Genomic DNA, 25,417 nt, shown 5'->3' on the forward strand with positions numbered 1-25,417 from the left:
GAAAAGAATACAGTCAGCGTGGAAGTGCCAGACCGCGGCGATGGTATCAGTGCATACCTACGTACTTGGTGTGTGTGTCTGTGTGCGATTGTTTCGGAAATGCCACGTGCAGTGAATGAAGAGGAGGATAGCCGGCGTGACGGCGACGACGACGATGCAGCAGATGAAGTACCCACGCTTTGTGTGTGTGCGCGTCGTCGCGGGTGTGTGGGTAGGGGGGGGCGATGGCTCCCTGAGTGGACATGTTGGATGTGGCACCGTGTGCCTGCGCATCTCCTTGTTTGTGGGGGATGCAATCCTCTCTTTCTGTGCCTTTCTCTCTTCGCATGAAAAAAAGCAGAGATGTCGACACCAAAAGGCACACACACACAAAGCACCAATGAGGAAGCGGCTGTGGTGTTTGGCAGGTGAGATCCGCCTGAATCGACTTTGACCCAAACGTAGGTGCGGGTCTCGCGTGCGCCTCGATGCAAGTGTATGTTTCTGGTGGGCTGAAGCTACGCAATGTTCACTGCCACTGTGGCAAGGCCGCCGGCGTCTTTGTGGAACAAGTGAATCCCTCGAAAGAATCCATACGGCATCTTTTTAGGAGGGAAGAGGAGTTCAGGGGGGAGGAACGGTCGGGCGCGTGGCAGCCCCAACGCCTCTCTCGCTCCCTTGGCACTCCCACATCCAAAACGTCGCCGCTGCAGAAGCAGCACGAGGACCCCCAACGACGCATGCTTCCTGCGCTACTTCTCTCCCCGGCCTTTCCTTCCCGGCACGCCGTTTCCCCCGCGCCTCGAGCCCCCTCGCCAGGCGCCCTGCCAGGCCGGCGCCCCCCTCGGCGTGGTGCCCCTTTGCCAGGGGCCCAGGCGGCCTCCTCCCCCGGGCGACGCCGCGCCTACCCGCGAGGCCCAAGGTTCAGGCAAAGGCGGCGCTGATCGTAAAGGCGGCGCATCTGCCTGTCGTGCAGCTCCGTGGCGAGCTCCTCCACACCCGGCCCCGTCACCGACGCTGCCGTTGTCCGGGGAGGTCGCACCGCAGGCTGCCGCATCGGGCTGAAATCGAGGCGATCGCGGCACTGCATCGCTCGCACCTCATAGCTCAAGAGCCGAAGCTCTCTCTGGAGCGTCTCGACAGCGTCACTCGTGGGATCGACGAGGATATGCGGATCTATGCAGACTGCCGCGTTGCGCCGAATCGGGGCGGCGGCGGGCGGCGGCCTCGCTGCATTCGCAGAGGGGGGTGATGATCGAGTTGGCTGGTGCGACAGCGATGCTTGCACAGCGGAGCTAAGACGTGTCACGGCCGGTGGAGGAAGCGGGGGTGGCACGGGGGACAAGAGGAGCGGCCGAGAATACCAAGAGGGTCGATGGTCAGCTGATAGTGACGCTATTCGTGCTCCAATGAGGGTGAGGCTATCTGCATTGTGACCGTTGCGCTGCCATGGAACGGAGCGATCATCAAAGTGGGCGAGAAGCGACGTACTGCGAGCCAAGTGGAATGCCGAGCTCATGGTAGCGTCGGCTGACGAGGGCGAGTCGAGGGGCGCGGTGGAGCCCACGCGGGAAACGGCGCACAGCTGTGAGCGTGGCGGCGCTGGAATGAACCACAGCGTATTCGCCTGGTCGATGCCGCAACTCATGCCCACGGCAGCGGGGGTCGTCTGAGGGTCGATGCGCTGTCCATACCAATACAGATCACCCGCTCTGCCGAAGACCTTCAGCACATTATGGAACTTGACGGTTGGTTGCAGCTGTAGCCGACGAGGTTCATCGCACCCGTCCCTGTACACATCCAGGAAACACCGCCCCGCACTCGCGTCCATGAAGCGAAGACAGGAGAGGCAATTGGTGAGGTAGGGCGGGCGACTCGGATCGACTGGTGTCCTCGTCCCTGTTCTAATACTATTTCGCCGTGGCTACGTATGATATGTCTTTGTGTGTGTGTGTGGAAGGAAACGATACGATCTCCCTTGTGAGTTGCACGCTGACGTCTCCCTGCTGTCGCACGCAGACCCAAAGCTCTTTTTTTTATATATCGACCGGTGACGGCAGCACGACTCGAGGAATCTGCTGACGCGACCACAGCCGCCAAAAGAAACGACAAAAAAAATTTTTTGTGGAAAGGAAGGGGAGGGGGAATTCGTGAGACGTGTCCTCTCGCAGAGGCGGTGCATATAATCGCCCCCCGTGCTTTGAGGGGGTGGGGGAGGGGGAGGAGTGCAAAGAACCGCGACGCTGCAGTACATCCTCAGGCACGTGGATGCGCCGATACGAGTGTACGCGTAGTGGACGTTGGCGCGCAGCCCTTTTTGATGTCCATTTTTCTCTTTTCCTCAGTTCGGCTTCCCTCTGAAAGTTGCCCATCGCCGTCCCGCTTCACCGGAGAGACAGAGAGCGGGCAGTGTAATGGCAGCAGGAAAGGAACAAAGCCATACAAACACGCACACACACACGCAGAAAAGAATCTGACGAGCGGCCCCTCAACCGATTCCCCGCGCATCGGCAACACTCGGCAGAGAGAAACTTCTCCAGTGCAGCTGCTTCCACATTAGCACGGTAGACTGAGATAGAAGGCAATCAGCCAACGGCAACAGACACGAAAAAAGAGGCCACCACCCAACGCACAAGCAGTGCAGCCGAGGAGCCACCTGTGGTGCTACGAGTATCCCACACATGGCTGCGACATCACCGCCGGCAGAATGAGGAGGATCGAAGGTGTTTCAGAACAGCAACTAATAATACACAAAGCTCCTCTTCTTTTTCATTGCTGTCAGCCTCTCTGCCCTACACCACACGAGTTGCCACTAGGCATGACCCCGAACCCTCCCCCGGCCCATGGCGTGGTGGTGCAGCAGCGGCGCAGAAACGCGCCGACTCGGGCCCTCCGTGCACCGCCACCTCCGACACGCCCAGGCCACGCCGACACCGTGACCGGCCACATCCATGGAGACAGCAGCGCAGCACCACCGCCCACTCGACCCGCCGACAGCGATGGCACGGAAAAATCCCTCCGACCCGCCCATGCGTCGCGGCCGCTGCACCCGGGGCCGCCAGCACAAGAGGAGTGCCACTTGGCATGCAGATGGGAAACCGCTTTGCTTGCACTCACGCAGAGCGAGAGAGGGAGAGAGAGGGGGGAGGGAGGAGGAGAGAAGCGGGGGCATGGGAGGCCACTGAAATTCCGCACGCAATGACAGCTGTGCCCCGACACGTCTTTAGAGTTCGCTGCAGTGCTACAAGAAAAGAGGTTTCACTCATGCGCAGAGGAATTCAACGTACGAGAGGAAAGTGGACGGAGAAGAGCAGAGGAGCCCCAGCGGTAGCGCGGTGGGATGTGAAAGCGAAGTTGGCGCTCAGAGAGCGCAACAATAGCAACCGCATAGGGGAAAAGAAAAAGATGTCCGATCACTCGCTGTGCGCACCTGACAACGGAGTCACCGCGGCGTGCTTAGGTTCGTCTTCGCTGTCTGCCGACGGCGAGGAAGAGAAGCCAAAGCGCACGCTGCTGAAGCTGGGGTACGACTGCACGGCTGGGGAGCCTGCCTGCCGCAAGGTGTGCACCTCCTGTTTCAGAGATTCCATATCTACTACGGCCTCCTCTGGTGAACGCTGCGGTAGGACGTTATCGGCGCTGTGGCGCACAATGATGTACGCACCCTTTGGGGGTCTGCTTGAGAGCCCAGAGAGCCGTGAGCCGCGGGAAATGCCGCCCGCCTTGGGACCGTGGAAGCGATCGCCCGCGAGGTTGATCGTGTCGCGGTGTACCGGCTCCGCTACCCCGGCCGAGCCGCGTTCCTTAAAACGCTCGCCTGTGACCGGGGCAGCCATGTAGCGCACACGCCCTTGAATAGCTTCGCACCTCTTGAAAGCCTCCAAATGCTTCTCAAATGGGCCGCCGGCAGCGGACTGGAAGAGCGGCAGTGAGGACAAGTGTGAGAGCGCGTCGATGCAGAAGCTCGAGAGGGACGTGTCGGGGATCTGTGCAAGGTGCGTCAGAGCGCCAAGAACCGACTCGAGCCTACCACACAGCAACGCAACCGTCCCTGCCTGCACCAGGTACTTCCAAAGACGATCCCGCTCGGCCGCAGCGCTGAGGCCTTCGCCAGCGAGCATTGGCCGCTGAAAGATGGCCAGGATGCAACGGTGCAGGGCCCTGGCCAGCGCGTCGTGCTGCGGGAAGCGCTCGCAGCACCTGATGAACGCCGGGAAGAAGCCACTCGTGATGAGGATGCTATCGATGCCCGCCAGCTGAAAGAGAGAGAACTCGACGAACAATTCGCAGACGGCAAGCCGGAGTGGGCCCAGGCCGTACCCCCCGAGTGGAGCGATGGCGCAGAGAAGGCATTGTGAGGCGCCGCACAAAGGGCTTCGAGACGACTTGGTAGAAGACACAAGTGCGTCCAGCTCTGCCTCCTCCGTTGCTGTTGGGGCAAGAAGCGCCACCATGCGTGGCGCCTGTGCCTGTAGCACCGCCACCGGCGTAATATACTGTGTAGCCATGTTGTACATGGAGCTTGTTTCAGGCAGCACCAGTGACTTGCGCACGAGGCTAATGATCGAAACCAGCACCTCCATCCCATCCGCCGCCAGCGACACCGGTGCCGCTGCGGCACCCACTGGCGTCAAAATCGGCGCCCTCCCCGCCTCCTCGCCACAGCGTAAGATATCCTCCACATAGTTAGAAACAAGCGGCTCACTCAAGAGAACATCGACGATCGGCCCAGCACTGTGGCTGTAGCCCCGCTTCAGAAGCTCCTTGAAGAAGTAGAAATAGTGGTACATGCTGGGATCTCGGATCGCGACGGGGAGATAGACGCAGAGCGCCGTTGGGAAGTTGAGCCGAATCCATTGCGATGTGAAGAGCGCCGTCCTCGTCGTCGGCTTCACCATCCACACCGCGGACAGCGCCGAGCCGAAAAGGGCAATAAGGGTCTCGGCGATGATAGAGTTGCTTGCAAGGTTCCTGACCACACCATTGATGGTCGAGTGCGTGAGGGTGTCGGCGATGGTCTGCGTGGTAGTCTCGAAGTCGTTGTCGAAAGCTTCCAACAGAAGGCGCTGCACAGCAAATGTCCGCTGCGCCTCCAGCGTCTGCCGCAGACTCAGTGCTTCGATGCAGGCTGCCACGATCGCGTTGATTTCGCACTGCTGCGGAGAGTGCGTGATGCAGAAGGATAGCAGCTCCGTCACGTTCGCGAGGCAGCGCCGCTCCTGCACCGCGTCAGTGTCGCCGCCGGTGGTGAGGGCTGATGGCGGTGCATTCTCGGCGCATGCGCTGTCGTCAGAGGCCTGCATAGCGCCACAGGGCATCTTTGAGTTGCCAGCGTGGTTCTCCTTTGATGAACTCGGCTTCTCTGTGAGCGTAGATGATACGTCGGCCTCGGCCGGCGTGGTCCAACCGGTTGGCAAAGTGCCGTGTGACTGCTGGTTCGTGCTCACGAGGCTATCCCTGATACACGCCTTTTCGTGAAGAAGGGCGAACAGTGTGTCTGCATGCCGCTCGATGAACCGCAGCACAGCCTGCACGTCGCTCGAGATCTCCTCCGAACTGCCATCTCCGCCCTTGTCGGAGTCGTCAGCGCCGCATCGAGCTACACGTGCGGTCCTGACAGGCTGAATGCTGTGCAGGTAGTCTACAACCGTCTCTGACGAGAGCACCGCGCTCAGGTCTGCTTGCGGTGACACGAAGAGGTCCGATGCGCTTTCCGCCACCCATTTCTTCCCCGGTACGCCAACGATCATGAGAGTGGGGGTACTGCCCCGGCGGGGAATCGCTACAAAAACAAGGAAGAAAAAAAAGCGAACGAGCAAACGGCAACAGAACGCACTGCCGGGGGGAGGGGCGAGTAGAGCAGGGGCCGATGAGAATGGGAGTGTGAGCCGGGGGCAAAACAAATCGAAAGAGCCCACGCCGCAGCAGCCGGCGGGTAAGGGGGAAACACCCCACAGACGCACACACAAACGGCTCAGAGTCGAAAACACACACACGCGCAGGAGAAGGGGGGAGGGGGGCCGTGAACGCACGTGAAAGAAAACAAGCAGCAGGGCGGTGGTGAGGTACGGGGGAGACAAGTTGCGGGTGGGCTCGCGTGATCAACACGGGGAAGGTCGTGAGGGGGGGTATAGAGGGAGAGGGTGAGAGAGGAAAAAAGTTGCAAGGCGGCGAGCGCGAGGTAGTGGTGCCGTGCGCACTGTTCAGGGCGAAGCAGTCGCTCGCGTTAGCGCGATAGGTCCCTGCAGAACCCGTGCAAGCAGACCGCAACGTAAGAAGCGAGGAGGGGAGCCAAAGCGGGGAAGGGGTGAAGACAGTCGAACGTCGATGCTTCACGCACGCTGCGATGAATGGGGAAAGCAATATATATATATATATATATATGTATGTGTATCGATATATGCGGTTGTCGGAGCTGGATGGGAAGAGGGTTGGATGTCCTTGTCTGTGCTTGCGTGTCAGTGGGTGAGACGGACGATCCGTAGTCGGCTGCTGTTTTTGGTGGGGTGCTTGTGTGTGTGTATGCCATACGAACGGCGCTGTCGCGAACAAAGCGACGGGCGCCAATGACAGACTCTGCTGATGGCAACAGGTGCAGATTGAGGAGAGGTAGGATGCGTGATGTTCCTCTTTTGCGGCATCACAAAACGCACCGTGTGAGCGAACGAAACCGGCGCTGTTGTCGCTTCTGCTTCGCGAGTTGAGACCGCGCCATGATTGGCCCAACGTGTCGTCATCGTCGCCGCTCTGAATGCAACCGAACCCATCGGGTGCGGTAGGGTAGGGTGGAGGGAAATGTTCTCCTCCCAACTCTGAGTTGCCTGAAGAAGTGGCGTGCTCGGTGAAACGATGTAGTCTTCTCCATGTGGAGTGATCAAAAAAGCACTGAGGGAATGAGCAGCCGATGAAGCAGTGAACGAAGAGCAAAAAAAAAAGTTGAGCACGACACTAACTGGAAATCCGACACACACACACACACACACACACCATCACTGCCACCACGACACAGCCGTCGTGGAGGAGCAGCGGCGAACGTTCGGGGAAAAGTTGCCACCCCCGGTCGTGGGCATTAAAGCAGGCCTTGCCATAGAGACGTTCGCGCGCCGCTCAGGCATCTGTGCAGAAGGTACTCTCGAGCGCCAATCTTTGTTCATAGTGGCAAAGTGCTGCGGCTGGCTCACATTGTCCAACGGCGCCCACAGAGACGGGAGTGCGAGCTCAGGCTGCGTCGGTGGGGATGGATGCCACTCGCGACGGGGATACACCGACGGTGGCAGTGGAGACAGCCAAGGCTCAGTTTTTAAGACGGTGTGGGGGGCCAATGGAGACGGTTGATGCGACACCGACACACTGGGCACCGGCGTGGGAGGGTGGCTGGGCAGCCGGAACCGCTTCTGCCACGCCTGCTGGTGAACTTCGTCGCATCGGACTCGAGGCTGGGACGCGAAGAAGGATGGAGGATGTTGTGGCACAACATGCGACACAGGGGCAGCGGCAACGTGCTCCCAGTGGCCCTGGGGATGACCAACGCCGCTTGGCCAAGCCAGGATCGGCCCGTAGTGGCCTGGGCGAACCATCATGGGAGGCATGTCATATGGATACGGATGCGTGGACGTAACGACATCGGGCATCCAGCTCGGGTCCTGCATCCAACTGGGAGGACACCACTCGCTCTGCACATCAGTGGCAGCGTAGCGCATGTCTAGTGGTGTCGCATGAGGATTGGGTGGGTAGTAAAACGCCTCTTGCGGCCCCACTGCCTCGTGTTCTGGGCGCCTCCAACTGCCCCTCACATCGCCGCATTGGGCAACAGCAGAGCCGTGCGGTGGCCGCACACGTACGACAAAACGACGAGACGTGGGCACCGCTGGCGTCCCCATCGAAGGGCTCCATTTCCCGCCCCACGGAGACGTGCATCTAGAAGAGTGCGCGTGCGTCTCATTCGCTGGCACTGTGGCATAAAGGGGTGTGTCGCAAGCGCCTTGCGGGCCCGCTGGCATCCGCCAAGCTGCCTGGGAAGCAGCGTAAGGAACTTCTCCTCGCTCTGCAAGGAAACAACCGTGGGAGAGAGCGCCAGCGGCGTCGGGGGGTCGGGACGCTGGAGGGGAGTCGCGCGGGCGTAGCCGAATTCGTGCCTTTTCCCTCTGCGCTGCGGCTCCTGTTTTCGGGGAGTGGCACCCTCCGTCCTCGCCACCCGCAGATGCCGCTAAACAGGGGGCCGGGCCAGCGAGTTGCTCTGGCGAAGGGGGGGCCGAGTCGGGGGGCGATCCGTCTGCAGCAGCGCGCTCTTGGGACGCTTGAGTCACAGCCGCTCCGGCGTTGGCGTTATCACCTCTGTCATGTGGATCTGACGGATCGGGTACCAATGACGGCACGTTGGCGTCTGGTACCGCGAAGAGCGCCACGCGCGTGGCAGCCATGTCCTTTTCGCCCTCCCCTTCTACTTCGGTCTGCTGCTGCCGCTCCTCCACGATGAGGCGCACACTCTGGTCGCCACGCGGGCGTTTGCGTGAGGCAGATGATTGCCGTGGCGTGCTATTGCAGAGGTGATGTTGTTCCCCCACACTCGCGATGTACTTAAAGTCTTCCAGTAGCTCGTTGAACGCGGTGCGGGCCTCAGCGGCCACTTCCACTGACAGTTGCGTCGGCGGAACACTCGTGCGAGAAAGAAGCGCCGTCTCCTTTGGAGCGGAAGAAGGCGTGCAAGCATCCGTCGCAGGCTTCGGTGCCGAGTTGCGCATGTTCTCGCTGGCACCACTCTCATCATTGACGGCGAGTGCTTCATCCCGCACCGTCACGGTGTCCATTCCTACAACGCGAAGCACAAGACACCGCGCTTCAATTCGCCTGCCCATCCGATCCCCACTGCCTCGGCAAAGCGGCAGGGGCGGACAGACAAAGGGGAAGCAGATCGTCCCCGGACGGCGCTCATCTGTTGTCCGTTGTGGCGCTGCCACTGATGTGCTGCATGTGGCGTTCTGTGAGCGAAGGGCGGAAAGAGGTACAATGCGCTTCAGCAGAACGCGATCCTCGCTGGGGATCCCGACAAGAAGCAGCATGCGGGTCGAGTCAAGCGCGATCTCGTCAACGAACTCCTGTGTGTTCACGTCTGGAGCCTTGGATGAGGCAGGCATCGATAGCTGCCGCTGCGCTGCGTCGGGGAGACGTTCATGAGGTGTCGCCTCTGCACTGGAAGACAACGTGAGCTGCACAACTCCACCAGCTTCGGGGCGTCCATCGCGTCTGCCGTCCCCTTCCGCCACAGAGGCGGTGAAGCTGATATCCAGGGATACTCTTGGCAGACGTCGCACCGCACTCAATAGCTGCGAGCCGAAGGGGGGCAGCCGGCCGCTCAGCACCTCCAGCTGACGCGCGTCCACACCGCGGACGCTTTCAAAAGTTTGATACCCACTCCGCAGCAGCGCTCTTGCCACCGAGTCGCTGACATGCTTGAGCTGGCGCAGCACAAGCCCGTCTGGCCACACGCGGCGCTCGATGCAGCGGGACAGCACGTTGGCGTGCGCCGCTAAACTGTAGGAGGTGGTGGCGGCCCAGGTGTACTCTTCGAGAAAGCGCGACACGCGGGGAACCACTGCCCACAGTCGCAGAGAGTCGTTTCGCAGGGACACCTCCGTGAGGGGAAGGAGCCCGACATGAGCCTGAATCAGCACATAGGCCTTTTGCCAGTCTTCTCGAACCTCTCGTCCCCCGCGGCGCCCGCTGTTCAGTGGGTACTTCACTCTCTTGTTCAGCTCGTTCAGCGGGCCGCGGTCCCCCTGGCGCAGGCGAACCTCCACAAGCTCCTGGCAGTGACAGAGAAGCTGGAGGACCTCCCGAAGATGGAAGGGCACCACTTGTTGCTTGGACACGCACACAGTGGCACCCGTCGAATCGCTCGGCGGCGGCGCGCCTTCGGATGCGGAGTCCATCTTCACTTCCGAACCGTTTGGTATCTGTTCCACCCTCGCTGAGGCCTTCTGTGCAGCGGTCGCTTCCCCGACGTCCACTGCGCCGGGAGCCGAATCCACGCCAGAGTTGTCATCGGGCGCGCCGCGACTCAAGATCGCCGCACCGTGGTTTTTCACCTTGGCGTTGAGCGTGCACACTGTGTCAAAGAGGATGTACATGCGCGACATTGCTCGGCCCAGTCGCGTCGCTTCAAAGACCGCAGACGGATGCTTGATGTAATCAATGTCGCTTGTTGCTACCGGAGCTCCTGTTTCATGCGGCGACGAGAGCGCCAAGGCGCCGCCACCGCTCAGACGCACGCAGCCCTCCTCCATGAGCACGCGCAGCACCCGCTCTAGCAGTGCCTCCACGAACGCCTCTGCGTTGAACTTCACCTCCTCGGCTCGGTTGGCAAATTGCAGCCCGTAGTGTGACGGGAACTTGCGCAGGCGGATCCAAAAGAACGTAGTCTTGACCCAGTCCATGGCAGTGGAAAAGCTGTGGATGGTGCGCAGCGCCACCTCCGCGTTGACATGCTCGATCATGTGGCAATGTAGGTGACTCTCGACGCAGGTTAACGTGACGGCGCCACTAGCGAGCGTCTCATACAGGTGCACGCTTCGCTGAGTGGTGAGTACTAGTGCCATGCCATGCGTGTCGAAGCCCGGTCTACCAGCGCGCCCGCACATCTGCATCACTTCCGATACGGGCATGTCCTGACACTGCCCATTCGAAAAAAAATTGGTCCCCTTGACGAGTACGAGGTGCACCGGCAAGTTCACGCCCAAGGCGAGGGTTGTGGTGGCGCAGATGACGGCAATGTACTCCTCGCGAAACATTCGCTCCACGAGCTGGCGGTCCTCCTTTGTCATAGCAGCGTGGTGGAAGCCAACACCCATCATCAAGCAGCTGCGCAGCTGCTTGTCGCTAGCCTGCTGCGTCAGCTGCTGTGCTTCTGCAGAGGGCTGCAGCTCGGTCAACCGCCCCTGGCGAGCTGCAGCGTCGCGGATGTCTTCGACGATGCGCTGTGCTGAGCTTATCGTCTCCTTGCGAGAGGCGCAGAAGACGAGGGTCGGCCTGCCTTGGCTGAACTGCTGCACGAGGGAGAAGAGCTTGAAAGAGAGGAAGCGATGAAAAGCAAACGGGTTGGGCGAGTCGTGCGCGTAACCGATCACGCGTATGGTCAGTGGAACAGGGCGGTCTGTGGGTGCAAAGGTAAACGTCATCTCTGGTGACACCTGCAGCCATTCGGCGAGGTCGCGGCTGTTGGGCAGCGTGCCACTAATCGCGATAATGCGGGTCAGCCTCGCCTCTGTCGCCGAGTTCTGCTGCATCGCCGTCGACGACGCTTGAATCACTTTGACACGGCTCACGATTGCTTCCATCGCGGCGCCGCGCTCCTCCTGCACCGTGTGCACCTCGTCCAAGAGCAGGAGACCGACGGAGTTGACGATCGCCATCACCTCCTTCTCTTTCCAACGTCGTGTGATGCTGTCCCATCGCTCCGGCGTGGTGACGAGAATGTCAGCCTTGGAGACACAGGCCATATTTTCAAGCCCATCGCGTGCTCGACTCTCTCCAGTCGCGGTCGCTATGGCGCCTGAGTGCTGCTCCTGCTGGTTCGCCTGCTGCTGTTGGTCGCCCGTCTCGACGACCACCGTCAACGTTGGAAATTGGGCGCGCCAGTGCTCGTACTTCTCGCTCGCGAGAGCCTTGATGGGACAGATATACACCGCCTTCCACTTGCGCTGCGGCACGGTCATCGCCGTGTTTCTCTTCCTGCCGTCCCGATGTCTTCTGTCTTCGTAAATGTTTGCCTGGGGCGCAAGAAAATGTCTGAAAAGACGCAGCATCGCCACCTCCAACAGCATCGTTTTGCCGCTCCCAGTCGGCGCGGCCACAAGGCAGTTGTGGTCATTCGTGAACAAGGCTGGAACGACGACCTCCTGTACCTTGGTGAAGCGGTGGTGCGGCAAAAAATCGAGGAGCTCACCGAGGCACTTCGCGGCAGGAGTGGACATGGCTGATAGCGACGCAGATAGGCTCGCAACGGCACGAGCGCGGGACACCGCTCACGCAGGAAGGGCGTGCTGAGGCGGAGAGCCGGTCTGGTCGCGTTCGCTTCATGCAAAAGTAACGTCGGCGTCGCTGGCGTGGAGAGGGGGGGCTGCAGAGGCGGTAAAGGAGACGCATCGAAACTGAAAGGGCAGAGGAGAGGCGTAGAGGGTCACGCAGCGATTGGGAAGAGGAGGAGATGTGCGAGGGAGTTGCGATAGCGTTGCGCAGCGCGAGTGTGCGTGATGGGCGCGAACTGTACTGGAAGACAACAGCAAAAGGACAAGAGGGGGATGGGGGTCATAGGAGAAAGAGGAGGAGCGCGTGCGTGAGTGAGTAAGGAGGGAGGGGTGTGTGTCGGGGTATGGGGGGGGGGGACGGCATGCGTGATGGTGAAAGGCGACGTCCACGACAACTTTTGCACGCAGAGAGAGGGAGCGCTTACGAATCTCAGCCCTCTGTTTCGGAGCCTCTTTGCTGGCCCACAAGCGCTCACACTACCGCCTTAATGCTGACGTTCTGGAGTCTAGCTGGTCCCGCAGCACAGCGCGGAATTCAGCGCGCGTGCACCCACAAAAGAAAAATCACATCCCACCCACCAGACTGTGCGACTGCAGAGGGGCCAAAGGATGTCAACGTGGTCATGCTATCTCAAACGCTGAGCGCTCGCTCACTAGCGGCGAGAAGGGAAGGGTATGGCGCAGGCACGGGAGGCTCGGCTGTCACAGCGCCTCCTCGGGAAAGAACAGGACGGAGCATCCACGAGCGTCATCATAGTTTTGCGTCGCATTGAAAACGGTCAGCATTGACCCAGAGAGCCATCCGCGCTGGTTGTCGACCGGTGGACTCTCAAGCAGAGGGAAGAGGCGGACGTAGCGGAGGTTTTCAAGGATCGCCACTCCGAACCGGAGCAGCGCGACGTGGCAGAGCCTCACCTGCGGCGGATCGACGGAAGGGCTGTCGATGCCTACAAGCACCAGACGAGGAAAGACGCGATGCAAATAGGCCACTGCTTCAGGATGGAGGAACGGGTAATGGTCCCGCGCAGACTCTGACAACGTCACAGCAGTCGCCCTGTTGACATATGCGTCAAGCACCCGCGCCGGTGATGCCCTCTCCAGAGAAAAGAGGGTCCGAGAGGGTTGTTTCAACGCATCGGTAGCACTTTTACTGGTAACGCTGGTTGTCGTGGGGTGCCGGGTCACCAGCAGCAGGCGCCACACGGGGCGCGATCCATCGCGAAAGGCCATCGGCAGTTTTGTTCGGGCCTTCTCGAGCACCTCCACCGTGATCGCCAGGGGGGCACTGGGCGCGAGCGATTGCTGATGTTGACGCAGTTCCGCCGCAACATCCAACACCACGGCGTCGCCGCTGTAATGCGCATCGTCGTAGTTTCGGGATGAAAGACTGCGGCAGAAATGGTGTGGTCCATCGGCGTGTGTGCCAGCCTGCGAACTCGTCATGGTGAGGATGCACTTCGCCACGAAGCACGGGTTATCTGGAGAGCTCGACAAGTTTTCGTACTGCGAGACACGCTGCACCGTCGGATAACGTCCACGCAGAAATCGAACAAACATGACCGACGCGACGGCACCGATGAAGAGGCGCAGCAGCCGGTGCGTCCACCCTCGCAAAAGCCCTTGTCGTCTCACAGGCGTACTACCGTTCTGCGTTGTGAGAAGCAGTGTCACAAGTGCACCAAAGATAGCACTGGCAGCTGCGGTGGTCGTGATAGATGGGATGTGGACTAGTTGCGTGAGGATGTCACTGGTGTGCAGCACCTGAAAGGGAGAAAGGGGCGGCGTCGCATTCTGCATGTCATCCAGAGACATGGTCAGATCCACCCCGCCAGCGAGGCTGATGGGAGAGGACTGCTTTGCCTCTCTCTTCCACTCTCGCACCTTTCGATTTGCCTCGAGCAACTCCGAGAACTCAGCCTCCATATGAGTGGTAACGCATCAGCCGTCGGAGTAGTTCCTTTAGTGTTCGTTTTCCTTTGTGTGTGTGTGGGTGGGTGGTGGGTGTGGCAACGAGATTCCGGCGGGAGGGTGTATAGAGAAGTCGGAGGTGGCACCGTGCAGGTAGCGTAGAGGTTGCATGCGAGCGGCATGTGAAAGGCGCGCAAACACGAGTCACCTCACAGTGCTTGCGGGCGGTTGAGGAGCGGGGTACTTCACAAACGCACGCGCGCGCCCACAATAAGGGAGGTGCGGATCAAGACGTTGGAGCAGCATTGTAAAAGGCAGTACAAGCCACCTGGAGCACGGCAGCGGGAGGCATCATGTCCTCGGCAAAGGTTGCAGGAGGCCCACGTGTGAGGGGTTCACCCATGAAATGCCCTTTCGTCGCCCCCCTTGGCCCGCCACCCTCCGCATGGAAAGACGGGACGGTCCTCTCTACGTGGCGAGAAATCTGTCTCTGATCGTCGGCACGGAAAAAGACACCAGCGCTCTCGCAAGTCAGCGAAAGAAAAGAGAGGGACATGGCAAGAGCACTCGAAACACTTGACCTTAACCCGAGACAGGAGATGTTGCGCAAGGCGCCACGTGCAGCGCGCGCGTACTACGACACGTGTGCCTGGATGCTTGCAGGGACTGCACATCAAATACAGATAGAGGATACAGGCGTGCACGTACTCAAGCGCACGCACGAGCCGCCGGGACGTCCATTCCACAGTGCAGTCGTGCCCAAGAACACCAAAATGTGCTGGCCACCTTCTTTTGATGCGCAGCACCCTTGATGCAGCCTTGGATGCCTTTCTCCGAGCACAAAGCACCAGCGCCACGAATTGCCGTCAAGACACGTTCCGCTGCCTCCAAGGTACAGTGACGACTCACACCGAGAACGAGGTCGTAGGTAGAGGATCCGCAAACAAGTCCCTGGGCATGCGCCCGCTTCCTCCAGAAAAACGCGCCGGCCCACTGGCCTGCACGCACGCACAACTCCATACACAGCTTCGCCTTCTCTGCTAGTTTGGCTGCCCGCTGCTTGCTGAGGTAGACGGTGATTGACTTGGCCGTCGTCGCCGACTTTCCTTAGCGAGCGGCATGCACTGAAACACGTGGTGCGAGCCTCCAGGATCCTTTGCTGCTCGGTGATGGTGCGTGCCAACACGGTGGCGCCCGGCTCGCCATGGAAAAGCGGGTGACGCAGGAGATCTGTCATTACCGTAGCCCGCCCCCGCGCCAACCCCTTCTGCCTGCAGCACTGCGACGCGTCGCTCACTGCAGAAGCTCCGCCAAACGACTCGTGCGTCCGTAGAAGCTGTCTTCTCTGCATCCCCCGTCATGCCGCCCACCCATTCTATCCAGAGCTCCAGTAGCATGTTCATGTTTCTCGCTAAGGGCGGGCGGAGCGGGGGGGCGCACCAATGCGTTGCCGCCTCCGCCAACTTTGGCTTGGCACCGGTACTTGTCGCCGAGACATTTCCAGGCGAGCTCCTCACCTTTTCGCAGGCAAAGACACTTGAGTTTCACGTTAGGTAACGACTTCTCATCGTTTGCTCGCATGTCCCCCACGTGGCTGTCCGCGCTCGCCGGGCCATGCGCGCCAGCCAAGGGGTTCATGACGTGGTATAGGCTATGCAGCTGCAGCGGCTCCGGCGTCACCACAACACCGGCCTCACGTAGAAAAAAGGGGGTTGCCCAGGATGCTTCGCCCCGTCCGCTGCCAACCCATCTCCTGGTGACACCGCGTCTCCATGTAGGTGGGATAAGGGTGTACTGGCTTGCTTGCCGTTGAAGTTTGCTACGGTGGTGAGACACCAGGCGGACCCTGCCGGGGTCTACTGCGACTTGAAAGCCTGCAGGACGTGCCACAGCACCACGCTAAGCTGCGTGGTCGTAGCGGCCGTCGTGAAAAGAGCGCCATCGATTTTTCACGCGAGACAAGTATGTCTTCGAGAAAGCGGAGGTAGTATAGGAAGACTACATCTGGGCAAGACGTGCTTACCAGCATGTGAATCGCACATTCATCGTTGTCTTTGTTGAGGTAACGCAGCAGCTGCTTTGCCTGATCTGTGCCATCGCGGAGGTGAATGACCTCCTCCTTCAAGGCCCCCCGTGCTACCTCTTGGAGAAGAGCGCCTGAACCTCGGCGATCAGTCGAGGCCCGATGCGCACCGTAACCTCCTTCACCTCGCGCCCGCACAAGACAATAAAGCCTTCTCCTGATCCGTCCCAAGACTCCTTCGAGGGCGTATCAGAGTGAGACTCAAGACATGACTCATGCAGGAGAAAATGCGGAGGGGAAGACGGATAGCAGCGAGGTGAGAAACACAAGGGAAGAAGAGAGGGGGGGTGAGGCTCATACTGGGCGCGTACAAGACATCTACAATGAAGACAACCCCCCTGCAAGGAACTTGCTAGCGGGCTACACTGGCAGGAGAGCGGTACGTGTACACCAACGAAGAGGGGGGTGCGAGCGGAAGACCAGAGGTCCTGCTGCCTTCCCCATCATCTCCTACAAAGCCCACACGGAGCTGCTGCGCGCCAACAGACCTGTGATATATGCCTCTGTGGCGCGGCCGATCCTTCTGTTTCTTCGTCACGATGCAGTGGACCGCATACCTTTTTTTTGGCTGTTTAATTCGTCACACGGCAGGGCTTCTGGCGACTACACTCTTTGGCTATTCTTTGATGCTGTCCTTCCTGTAGTTGCTCACAAGACACGACAGATCGCGCACGCACATATACATCCCCTCCCCTCCCGCCCATGTCCACCTCGAGGGGGCCCCTATGACACAGAGTGCACCACACCACAGCAACGACAAAGAGAACAGATGCCAAAAAAGATGACGGATAAAATGTTTCAGTGTGTATGCAGCGGGAGGAGGAGGAGAAGGGATGAGAGGAGGTGGTATGACAAGCCCCCTCCTTACCCTCTGCCGGCCCACCGCCCACACACACGCATACCCATTCATAACGAGAGTCCCAGAAATCTATGTATCAACGCAAACCGGAAAAGGCGATAAAAAAGTCTGAGGTTAGGTGAGGGGGGAGGGAGGGAGTGGGAGGACGCTTCATGCGTGGAAAAAAAAAGAGCATACGCCCGTGTATATATTTTATATGAGATGGGAGACGAACGACCCTCATGACGCAAACTAAATGAAGCACCCCTCACGAAAAGCAATACAGCTTAGGCTTCTTCCACCGGGTCCACGCACGCGTAAGTACAGGAGCAGGCAGACAGCCCCGTTACGAAACTGTGGACGAGGAAGATGGGAGGAGAACGGGGGGGGGGAGATGAACGTAAGTTCATCCTTTGTGTAGCAGTGGGCTTCACACAGGACAGTAGAGGCGGGGGAGAGAGGGAATTGGCGCCAGACAGACAGTGAAAAGCACAGCAGCAGTCGACGAAACAACCTCAACCACCGAAGAGAAGGCGACGCGCACAGAAGCACAGGCGCAATACCGCAACAGCGGCGCGAAGGCGAGAGAGCGTGGCTCACCTCCCCAGCCCCCTACCCACACCCAGTACGACGAAATACAGCATGAGGGCCGATTTTGTCCTTCTTGAAGAGCAGTTGTCGCAGGAAAAATAAATAAGCAAAGGGCCATTGACTGCCACACAAAGAAAAGCAATCAAGTCCAGCTCAAGGCGAAAAAAAAAGGAGCGCGCCAACGGATAGATCGGGTGGAGAGGAGGGGGACGTCACATAAGGAGGAGCGGGGGGAGGGAGGGAGGGAGGCCGTTGGCCGCGCTCCCATAGGAAAGTCCTCTTCTCGTACCCGCATGCACTCAACGTGAAGAGTGAAAAAGAAGCAAGAAAAGGTAAAGCGAGATGAATACACACACGCACACCCACATCGAGCATCTAGGCATGCTGTCAGAGCAGCTGTAATTCCGGCGTCAGCGCACGATGTGAGGGATCTCTATCATACGAACTGTCCCAATGTGCCCGCCAAACGTGGCCTGCGGGTAGGCCGGGCGTGCTGCGTTCCACTGGGGAACCTCACCAGCATCTAGCTGCTTGCCACGCGCGTCGTGCACCGTCAGCTTCGCGTGTCCGCTGCTGGCGTTCACTGCGACGCGCAGGTACAACACCTGAGCAGAGAAGGAATGTGGCACAATCCACAAGTGAGAGAGATCATTGGTGCTGCCTTGCTCCCACGCATCGATTGTATTGCCGACACCGACGCCAAGGCCGACCCAGTCACCCGGGTCCTCGACGCGGATGGCCCACTGGACGTAGCGCGGCGATCGCCGTTTCATGTTTGGCGTGCCCAACGTGCTTAGTAGGTCATGAAGGGCAAAGTCAAACAGGGAAGTGCCGGTGCTGTTGGGCACCGACACGGCGTCCGCTGCGAACGGCGTTGATGACGCAGCCCTTGCACCAGATTTCCTTTGGGAGGTGGCGGATATGATGCTCGCCTCCTCTCGCATCGCCGAAGGCCCTGAATGGATGCGTCTTGGCGGGGAGCAAGGAGCAGATGAGCGGCCATTCTCGCACTGTGGAAACGTATCGGCGTTGCCCGTTGCAGGCCACGGCGACTTGCCAGGTGCCGCAGCAGCAATCTTTCCGGTCCGGCTGGAACGCCAGCGGTCTCTGTTTGCGATGTTCACTGACTCCTCCATCGGCTGGCGGGACTGGCAACGTGCCGAGTTCGGCCGTGTACTATACGGCGAGTTGGTCAAAGCTCGGCCTAAGGACCGGGATTCTCCGCCTGCACTTCCGGAGAGGGGCAGCTGCGGACCAAGCTGCAGCACTTGGGACATGATGCCTTCTAAGTTCGGCACGAGACCGGTGCTCATGGGAGGCAGCTGCAGCGAGGCACGCGTAAAGCGAGAGGGCAGGTCCGTCGAAGCGCTCAACCCCTCAGCAATCGTAGCGATTTGCATGGAGAAGAGCGGTTTTGAGGGATCGGTGCGAAGGTGCTCCGTGGCGGCGCGCAGCAGCTGCACTTTCTCATCCGTGATGAGGATTTCGCGTGCGACGTTCGTCTGCGCGTAGGCGAACTCCGCTTCGCACGCCTCCAGGTACTCTTTCCTCTTCGCCTCTAGCGCCTCTATGAGAAGATCAAACTGGCTGCTGATGGCCTCTTTTTTACTTTCACATAACTCCCGCACCCGCTGGTGCTGCTCGACCCACCGCCTCGCCGAATGCTGCGCCTCGTCCAGCTGGAGCGAGACCTTCTCTTCGATGGTGCGGCGCGAGTCGGGGTTGCCAAGCACGTCGGGAACGACAACGAAGTTTGCCATGGAAATGCCGTTGCGCGACGCGCATAGGGCGCACACAAGCTCTTTGGAGCACCGATCAAAGAGCTGCAACTCGCGCTTATGTATAGGGCACTGCGGTTCTGACTGCGGTGAGGCGTACGGCACCCATTCCACGTTCAGTGACGCGATGGGCAAGACGTAGTGCTCGGGGTCCCTAAAAAGAATGGCAGAGAGGCTGAGAATGAAGCAGCTTGTAGCGTTTCGGTTGCGCTCAAGCAGTCGCCGTGCCTCAAGTTCCGTATCCGCAAACAGCATATTGCCGGGTGCAGCTTCGTAGAGGATGATCGGCGTGCTCACGACACCCTTAGCCATGCCTTCACCTCGTGCAAGACTTGTCGGCATCTCGCCGTCGGCGCTGCGCAGCCGCAGCTGGGGATAAAAGTATGGGTTCGGCATCACACCCTTTGTCGCGACATAAATGGAGCTGCTCCTACGCAGTCCGGTGGCGGCAGAGCAGTCCGCCTTGAATGGTCGGATGCGGCTGATCTTCTGCACCTTACCGTAATATTGCTGGGGGCACAGCATCGATAAAAAGTGCTCCGCAATTCGATCACGCGTGGTGGAGGTGAGCGTCTGTGGCGTAAAGGCGGCATCTCTGAGCTTTCCACCGCCAAGCTGCTCTGGTGCGTCCACCTGGTCGCGCTTATTGCTCAATCCTCCCAACTCAGATGGGGTGCGGCGCTGCGTGTTGTCCACCGCCACTGGCGAGGCACTCACTTGAGCATCAGAGACGCTGTAGGACTGCTGCGATGCTGAGCGCCTCGAGATGACGCCGGTCTCCTTGGAGTGCGACCTGTGATGATGACGGCGATGCTTTCGACTTTCCCTGCGCGACGGCCTGCCATCGTTCACCCCATCGCTCCCCTGCGGCGCACGGTGTGCCTTCCGTTTCTTTTTCCGAGCGCCTTGGCTGCTATCTTCAGAGCGGTGCTGCTGCGAGCTCTGCTCGGACCCGGCGAGAGCGGTAGCACCTACGGCAGCCGATGAGGAGCGCGGCGACGGCATCGCCAATGGCGCGGCGGTCGTATGTGTCGTGGCCACAGGTGGGAGCGCGGTGGCTGCGTCAGGGTCTTCATGGAGAGAGAGGGAGGAGGACAGCGATGTACGGGGCAGATGCTCTGCTGCAGCATCGGCGCGCGGTGTTTGGGGCGGTATCAACGGAGCCGCCTCCTCAAACTGAATCTCATCGACACTAGCGTCACCTGCGGTGTCTTCCTCCTGAAAGTTGAGCTCGTCGCTTTGCGACTGCTGCGCCGCGAGTTGCGGAGCGCTCTTATAAAGAGCAGTCGGTGCCTGCTGACTCTGCCCAGGTCGCACACGTACAGTAGCCTCGTCCGCCTTCACTATGGTGCCACCGGGTCGCACCGGGGTCGGCCTTGGCAGCTGCTGTTGCGGTGCTGCAAGCGACTTGGGCCCGAGAAAAGAGCTCCCGTTCTGCGGAGGGATCAGTGGGGCCGTAGTTCGGGGGGTCGACACCGTCGGTGCTCCTCCTGCGTTCGTCACGTCGGCCATCGACTTGACGAAAAGCATTGGCGGCGACTTCATCGGCGGCGACGGACTCTTGCAGACGGGTAGCATATTGCTGAGAATCTTAACGGGTGCCCCAGTGGGAGGTGGAGTTACCAGGACCTTCACCCCGTTTGGAAGAATGCGGAACACAGGAAGATTCGTAGGCGACACCGAGCGCGACGGTGTCAGCGACGCGTTCGCGGCTCCCTCTCTAGTCCCCTCTGGCGACATCGAACTCGACCCTGGCTGAGGCTGACAGCTAATCAACTTCGCTCCGGGCGGCGGAATCTTCATGGGCGCCCTTGCTGCCATGCCCTGTACGAGCGGGGGCGTGTTAGCACGCGACAGCGTCTGCGGCGTGCTGCTTAACGGCGGGGACGCGGCGCGCGGCGCGCTTGGCGGTGGAGCGCTGTGCATAATCTTGAGGCCCGGAGGCACCGCTCCGGGAATAGTTTTCATGAGCTGTGGAGGCATTCCGATAATGATCTTGGCACCTGGCGGTGGCTGCCCGATCACCTTCATCCCTGGAGAGGGTGAGGGACTCCCTCCTTGAGTCGGAGAGATGTAGCCGCGTTCAGTTAGGTTGACCGGCCCGCTGCCGCCCGCGATGACCTTCATGACAACGTTCGCCGGCGGACTCTTGATGATCTTGACGCCTGGAGGCAGGACCCCCTTCATCACCATCCCTGGTGGCAGAGGGCCCCCTGCTATCCCCGGTGGGCCTCCTCCGGGTAGTGGCATCGACTTCGGTCCAACTACCATCATCTCTGGCAGCGGTACTGATACGTTTGTCTGCGCCATGGACATTGTGGGCGTCTCACTGCCGTTCTCGGCCTCTTCACTGTCTGCCCCACTCCCTTTCTTGCTCTTCCACTTGTGGGAGTGCCGCAGATCCATGTGGCTAATCCCCTTCTTGATTCCTTTGAGCATGGCTGAGACGGAATGCAGGCAGCAATACCGAAAAGGGAAGTCAGCGGCAAAGAGAAGGTACGCGGTACCGATCGTAGCGGTGCACGTCGGCGTCGGACCCGGTGAAGTGAGCAGCGAGTAGCCCGGGATGCAACGCTCGCACACGACGGTGAATAAGAAAAAAATCTAAGGTGCCGCAAGAGTTGAGGGAGGGGGAAGGGGAAGAAGGCACCTCGGCTCTCAGAGCAGAGGGCGGAGGCACAAAGAGAGAGAGAGTAATCGCCAAAGTCGAAGCGAAAAGGCACTCGACGAAAAAAAAGTGAATAGTTGTGATGGTGACACGCTGCTGCGCACACAGGCTGAGCAAGTGGACCCCCGTTGTAACCTCCTCTGTTCGCTTCTGACACACCGAGAGGCACAGATACTGCCGCGCAAAAACGCAAAGAAGAGAAAGGGAGAGAGACATGCGCCAGTGGTGAAAAACAGCAGGTTCGAGAAGAGACAATGCGTATCTGACAGAGAGCGTGCCGACCTTCAGCTACTCCCTCTACCTCTGTGCCGCTATGAAGATGAAGCACAATACAATTCCGAGACGCCGCGAGCCTATGCAAAGAGAATGCAATGTTCGACGGCAACGGCTTCCTTCGCCCTCTCGCTTTCCTATATTTTGATCGGTGTGTGTGTGTGTGTGTTGGAAAGGGTGGGAGCAGCAGGCATCATGAAGCCTAACGCCAGCACCCCCACACACACACACATACATGCACACTCTCTTGTACACAGAGGGAGGATAGACAGGGTGTTCTTGCTTCCCCGCTCTGTTGCGCCGCAGATGGCTGATGGCGTTTTATCGCTGCTGGTGGTTGCGAACCACCCTTGCATCGCCAAACCGAAGGATGGAAGTGTTGAGAAGAAGCGCATCAGCCGAGAGCTGTTGGCACGCATAGGGCCAGGAGAACACCGTATGCTCAAATACAAAAAGGAGTAAGGGACGCAAAGGAAAGCCCTCGGCCCACTGTCACTGATTCGGTGCACACAGGACACGACGAAGAACTGCTCAACGGCACGAACGCGCCGGAACAGAGTGCGCGGGAAGCGGCTGGAAAGGAGAAGCGGACAAGGTACCGAAAATACGCCCCCACCCATTCCTTCCCCCCTCAGCGCGGGAACGTCACTACCCACTTCCGCGCAGAACTCGAGGTCAGCACTTCCATTCGAGCTTGCGTGCTAATCAGCATCACACGCGACAGGCACGCAGCTCAACGCGCGTCCCCACCAGCACCCACAGCGGCACGCACATGTAAGTGAACGCATACATACCGACGAGCTCTGGACCACGGACGTACAGACGAGAGCGATACACGTCCAAGCCGAAAACAATGCCCGAGCCGACTCACATCATGTCAAGAAGCAGCCGATCCAACACAGCTGCGCCGTGCTGCACAACAGAAAACCGGCAGCCACTGCGGGGAAGTTGCAACCAGGAGCAAGGCCTTGGCTCCCATCTGAACAGGCTCACACGCACGCACGCATATCCGTGTGCGCACACCTGTTAGCTCAACTATCATCCTCGTCTTCCATGATGGGCTCCTCCTCGAACTCGCTAATCCCGTCGATGCGGGCCATGTGTTCATTAAACAAAAGTTGACTTGACGCCGTAGTCTTGGCCTGCGTTATGGTCTCCGCCATGCGCCCCATGGATGCGATGTGCTGCGTCAGCGGGGTCTGTCGCTGCACGGCAAACGCCCGGGCGGACTCCGCCCACGCGCAGTGCTCCGTCAGGTGCACAAGGTGTGAGTCGTTCAAGTTCTCCTTCGCGGCCGCGCCAACGAGAAGCGGCATCGCACGGCGACCATTCACGCGCATCATCTCCTCCTTCACAAACGCCAAGTCGAGCCTCTCCTTCGTCACCTGCGTCGCTGCCCAGAGAGTGCCGTGGGTGCGCATGAGTTGGTGAAACATCGACGTTTGCGCTAAGCGCTTTGCGTATATTTCGTTCATCGTCCCTTGACGTTGTGCAGGATGTGATATGGGACGGGGCAAAGATGGTGGAAGAGGGCAGCACGCGATACGTACGCCACTCAGAGCCGGAGGAAACAGAAGACTCACACACAGGGACACGTACAGAGAGAGAGAAAGGGACGCCCACAGCCCCTCTTGCCGCTGTACAACGCAAAACGGCTCACAACCGCCAAGCAGGGATCGCTGGAGTTCGCCCTGGCACAGCTGTGTGTGTCCGTGAGAGAGGGGAGAGGCAGAAGGTGGCAGAGAGGGAGGACGAGACGCGAGTGGCAACGCCCCTAAATGACCGAGAAAGAAAACGAAAGACGTAGGGAAGAGGAGCGCCAGAAGCGGCTGGCTCATGCGACGGCCCCGCAAGAAAAATGGCGAGACTCATATTCACGCGCTGTGTGCGCCTCCCAATTCTATGCTGCATGACGGAACACAGGAACCCCATATCCGCAAGCCTTTCTCCTGCAGTTCTGCGTGCGCGAGCTGCGCTACAAGAAGGGGCTGCTCACCGTACTCACAGACGTACGCGCAGTTGCGTTCATCAGCAAAGCGAAAAAAAGATGAAGTGAGCCGATAAAGAAAAAGATATGAGCGCGGGTTCGACAGTACGATTCACTTCGTGTCTTCCACACACATACACACACACACACACGCGCGCGAAAAAAATGCGGACTCAGCGGCAGAATCGAGGCCCTCGTGGACGGGGTTGCGCCTCTTTATGAGTGTGACAGGATGCGTCAGCAGCGGGGGGAGGGGCTGAGAGAAAAAGCGGTCCTCATCCCTTGTGTCCAGCCTCGGAGGCCGAGGACGCCGTTAGACCCAGGTTGTCGAGCTTCGCCACGCCGATGTATGCGAAGCCGGCCTCACGCAGTTCCTCCTCTGTCGCCTTTTCATCTCTCGCGTACTCTGGCATGGGCGAGACTGTGGTTGTTGATGATACTCGCATCGGGTCATCCTTCATGTACGCTAACGACCGCATCTCCCAGTAGAAGATCATCACAAAGAAAAGGCTTGATAGCTTGAAGAGCGACCAACTCCAGTCTCTGTTGTACCCGAAGATGTCAAAAAATGGCACCCTCTCCCGGGACTCGAAGCGCACGTCCTGCCAGTGTGGCTTTTCCGGGTCAATGTGGCTGAGGTCGTGGCTGTCGTACAGCCGTGCGTCCACCATGTGCTGTCCAGTGGAGGCCGTGTCGACATAGGGCTTCGGCGGAAGCGGGGTGCGTTTTCTCCGCCGTATTAGGCGGCCTAACCACTTCATTGATGCCAGCGAACGCGGCAGCGGCTGCTGCGAAGATAAGAAGCAGCAGTGCGATGTAACACGTCTGCACGAAACGAGAACCGACAACTTGCACTAATGTGAGCGAAGCAATGCTCGACAGGGCGAAAGGAGGCCGCACGATGCACAACACTCTGGTATGAAGCTCGCAGCCGAACGGTCAGGGCGTCTGCGGTGACACATCTGCCGCACAGATGGTTGTCCTCCAGACAGTGCAGCAAACCCCTCCGTGTGATGCGTCACGTTTCAGGAGAGGCCTAAATCAGCATAAAACAAGCCCAGAGAGTCCCACCCACCCTCCCAAAAAAAAAAAGAAAGCCGAACATGATGAAAATGGCGTCTGCACGAGCAAGCGTGTCAGGCAGAGGGACGCAGAACGTGATGACGTATCGACAGCCACAGACCTGCTGGTGAATCACCCCTGGAAGCAGGCGAGCACTCCTCCGTCACTGTGTCCATGCATGTGCGCGCGTGGCCGCTGCGTGCGCACCGGAAAAAAGGAGAAGGGAG

At 59.5% G+C, this 25,417-nt stretch overlaps 7 protein-coding genes across 7 annotated transcripts; all 7 read right to left on the minus strand.

The window, feature by feature from the left end:
- Window positions 1-883: 883 nt before the first annotated feature.
- LSCM1_01784 (uncharacterized protein) lies at window positions 884-1,810 on the minus strand (the record flags this gene model as incomplete). The annotated part of the gene is made up of 1 exon (XM_067319384.1): window positions 884-1,810. The coding sequence occupies one exon, from the start codon at window positions 1,808-1,810 to the stop codon at window positions 884-886; it is 927 nt and encodes a 308-aa protein (XP_067175933.1).
- Window positions 1,811-3,392: 1,582 nt separating this feature from the next.
- Window positions 3,393-5,729, minus strand: LSCM1_01785 (uncharacterized protein; the record flags this gene model as incomplete). The annotated part of the gene is made up of 1 exon (XM_067319385.1): window positions 3,393-5,729. One exon carries the CDS (start codon window positions 5,727-5,729, stop codon window positions 3,393-3,395), a length of 2,337 nt encoding a protein of 778 aa, XP_067175934.1.
- Window positions 5,730-6,968: 1,239 nt separating this feature from the next.
- On the minus strand, window positions 6,969-11,948 carry LSCM1_01786 (uncharacterized protein; the record flags this gene model as incomplete). The annotated part of the gene is made up of 1 exon (XM_067319386.1): window positions 6,969-11,948. One exon carries the CDS (start codon window positions 11,946-11,948, stop codon window positions 6,969-6,971), a length of 4,980 nt encoding a protein of 1,659 aa, XP_067175935.1.
- Window positions 11,949-12,704: 756 nt separating this feature from the next.
- LSCM1_01787 (uncharacterized protein) lies at window positions 12,705-13,925 on the minus strand (the record flags this gene model as incomplete). The annotated part of the gene is made up of 1 exon (XM_067319387.1): window positions 12,705-13,925. One exon carries the CDS (start codon window positions 13,923-13,925, stop codon window positions 12,705-12,707), a length of 1,221 nt encoding a protein of 406 aa, XP_067175936.1.
- Window positions 13,926-17,832: 3,907 nt separating this feature from the next.
- On the minus strand, window positions 17,833-21,639 carry LSCM1_01788 (uncharacterized protein; the record flags this gene model as incomplete). The annotated part of the gene is made up of 1 exon (XM_067319388.1): window positions 17,833-21,639. One exon carries the CDS (start codon window positions 21,637-21,639, stop codon window positions 17,833-17,835), a length of 3,807 nt encoding a protein of 1,268 aa, XP_067175937.1.
- A 1,533-nt stretch (window positions 21,640-23,172) lies between these two features.
- Window positions 23,173-23,616, minus strand: LSCM1_01789 (uncharacterized protein; the record flags this gene model as incomplete). Its single annotated transcript, XM_067319389.1, has 1 exon — window positions 23,173-23,616. The coding sequence occupies one exon, from the start codon at window positions 23,614-23,616 to the stop codon at window positions 23,173-23,175; it is 444 nt and encodes a 147-aa protein (XP_067175938.1).
- A 787-nt stretch (window positions 23,617-24,403) lies between these two features.
- LSCM1_01790 (uncharacterized protein) lies at window positions 24,404-24,889 on the minus strand (the record flags this gene model as incomplete). Its single annotated transcript, XM_067319390.1, has 1 exon — window positions 24,404-24,889. One exon carries the CDS (start codon window positions 24,887-24,889, stop codon window positions 24,404-24,406), a length of 486 nt encoding a protein of 161 aa, XP_067175939.1.
- Window positions 24,890-25,417: the final 528 nt, after the last annotated feature.

The sequence above is a fragment of the Leishmania martiniquensis genome, chromosome 32 (assembly GCF_017916325.1).
Source record: "Leishmania martiniquensis isolate LSCM1 chromosome 32, whole genome shotgun sequence".
Lineage (NCBI taxonomy): Eukaryota > Euglenozoa > Kinetoplastea > Trypanosomatida > Trypanosomatidae > Leishmania > Leishmania martiniquensis.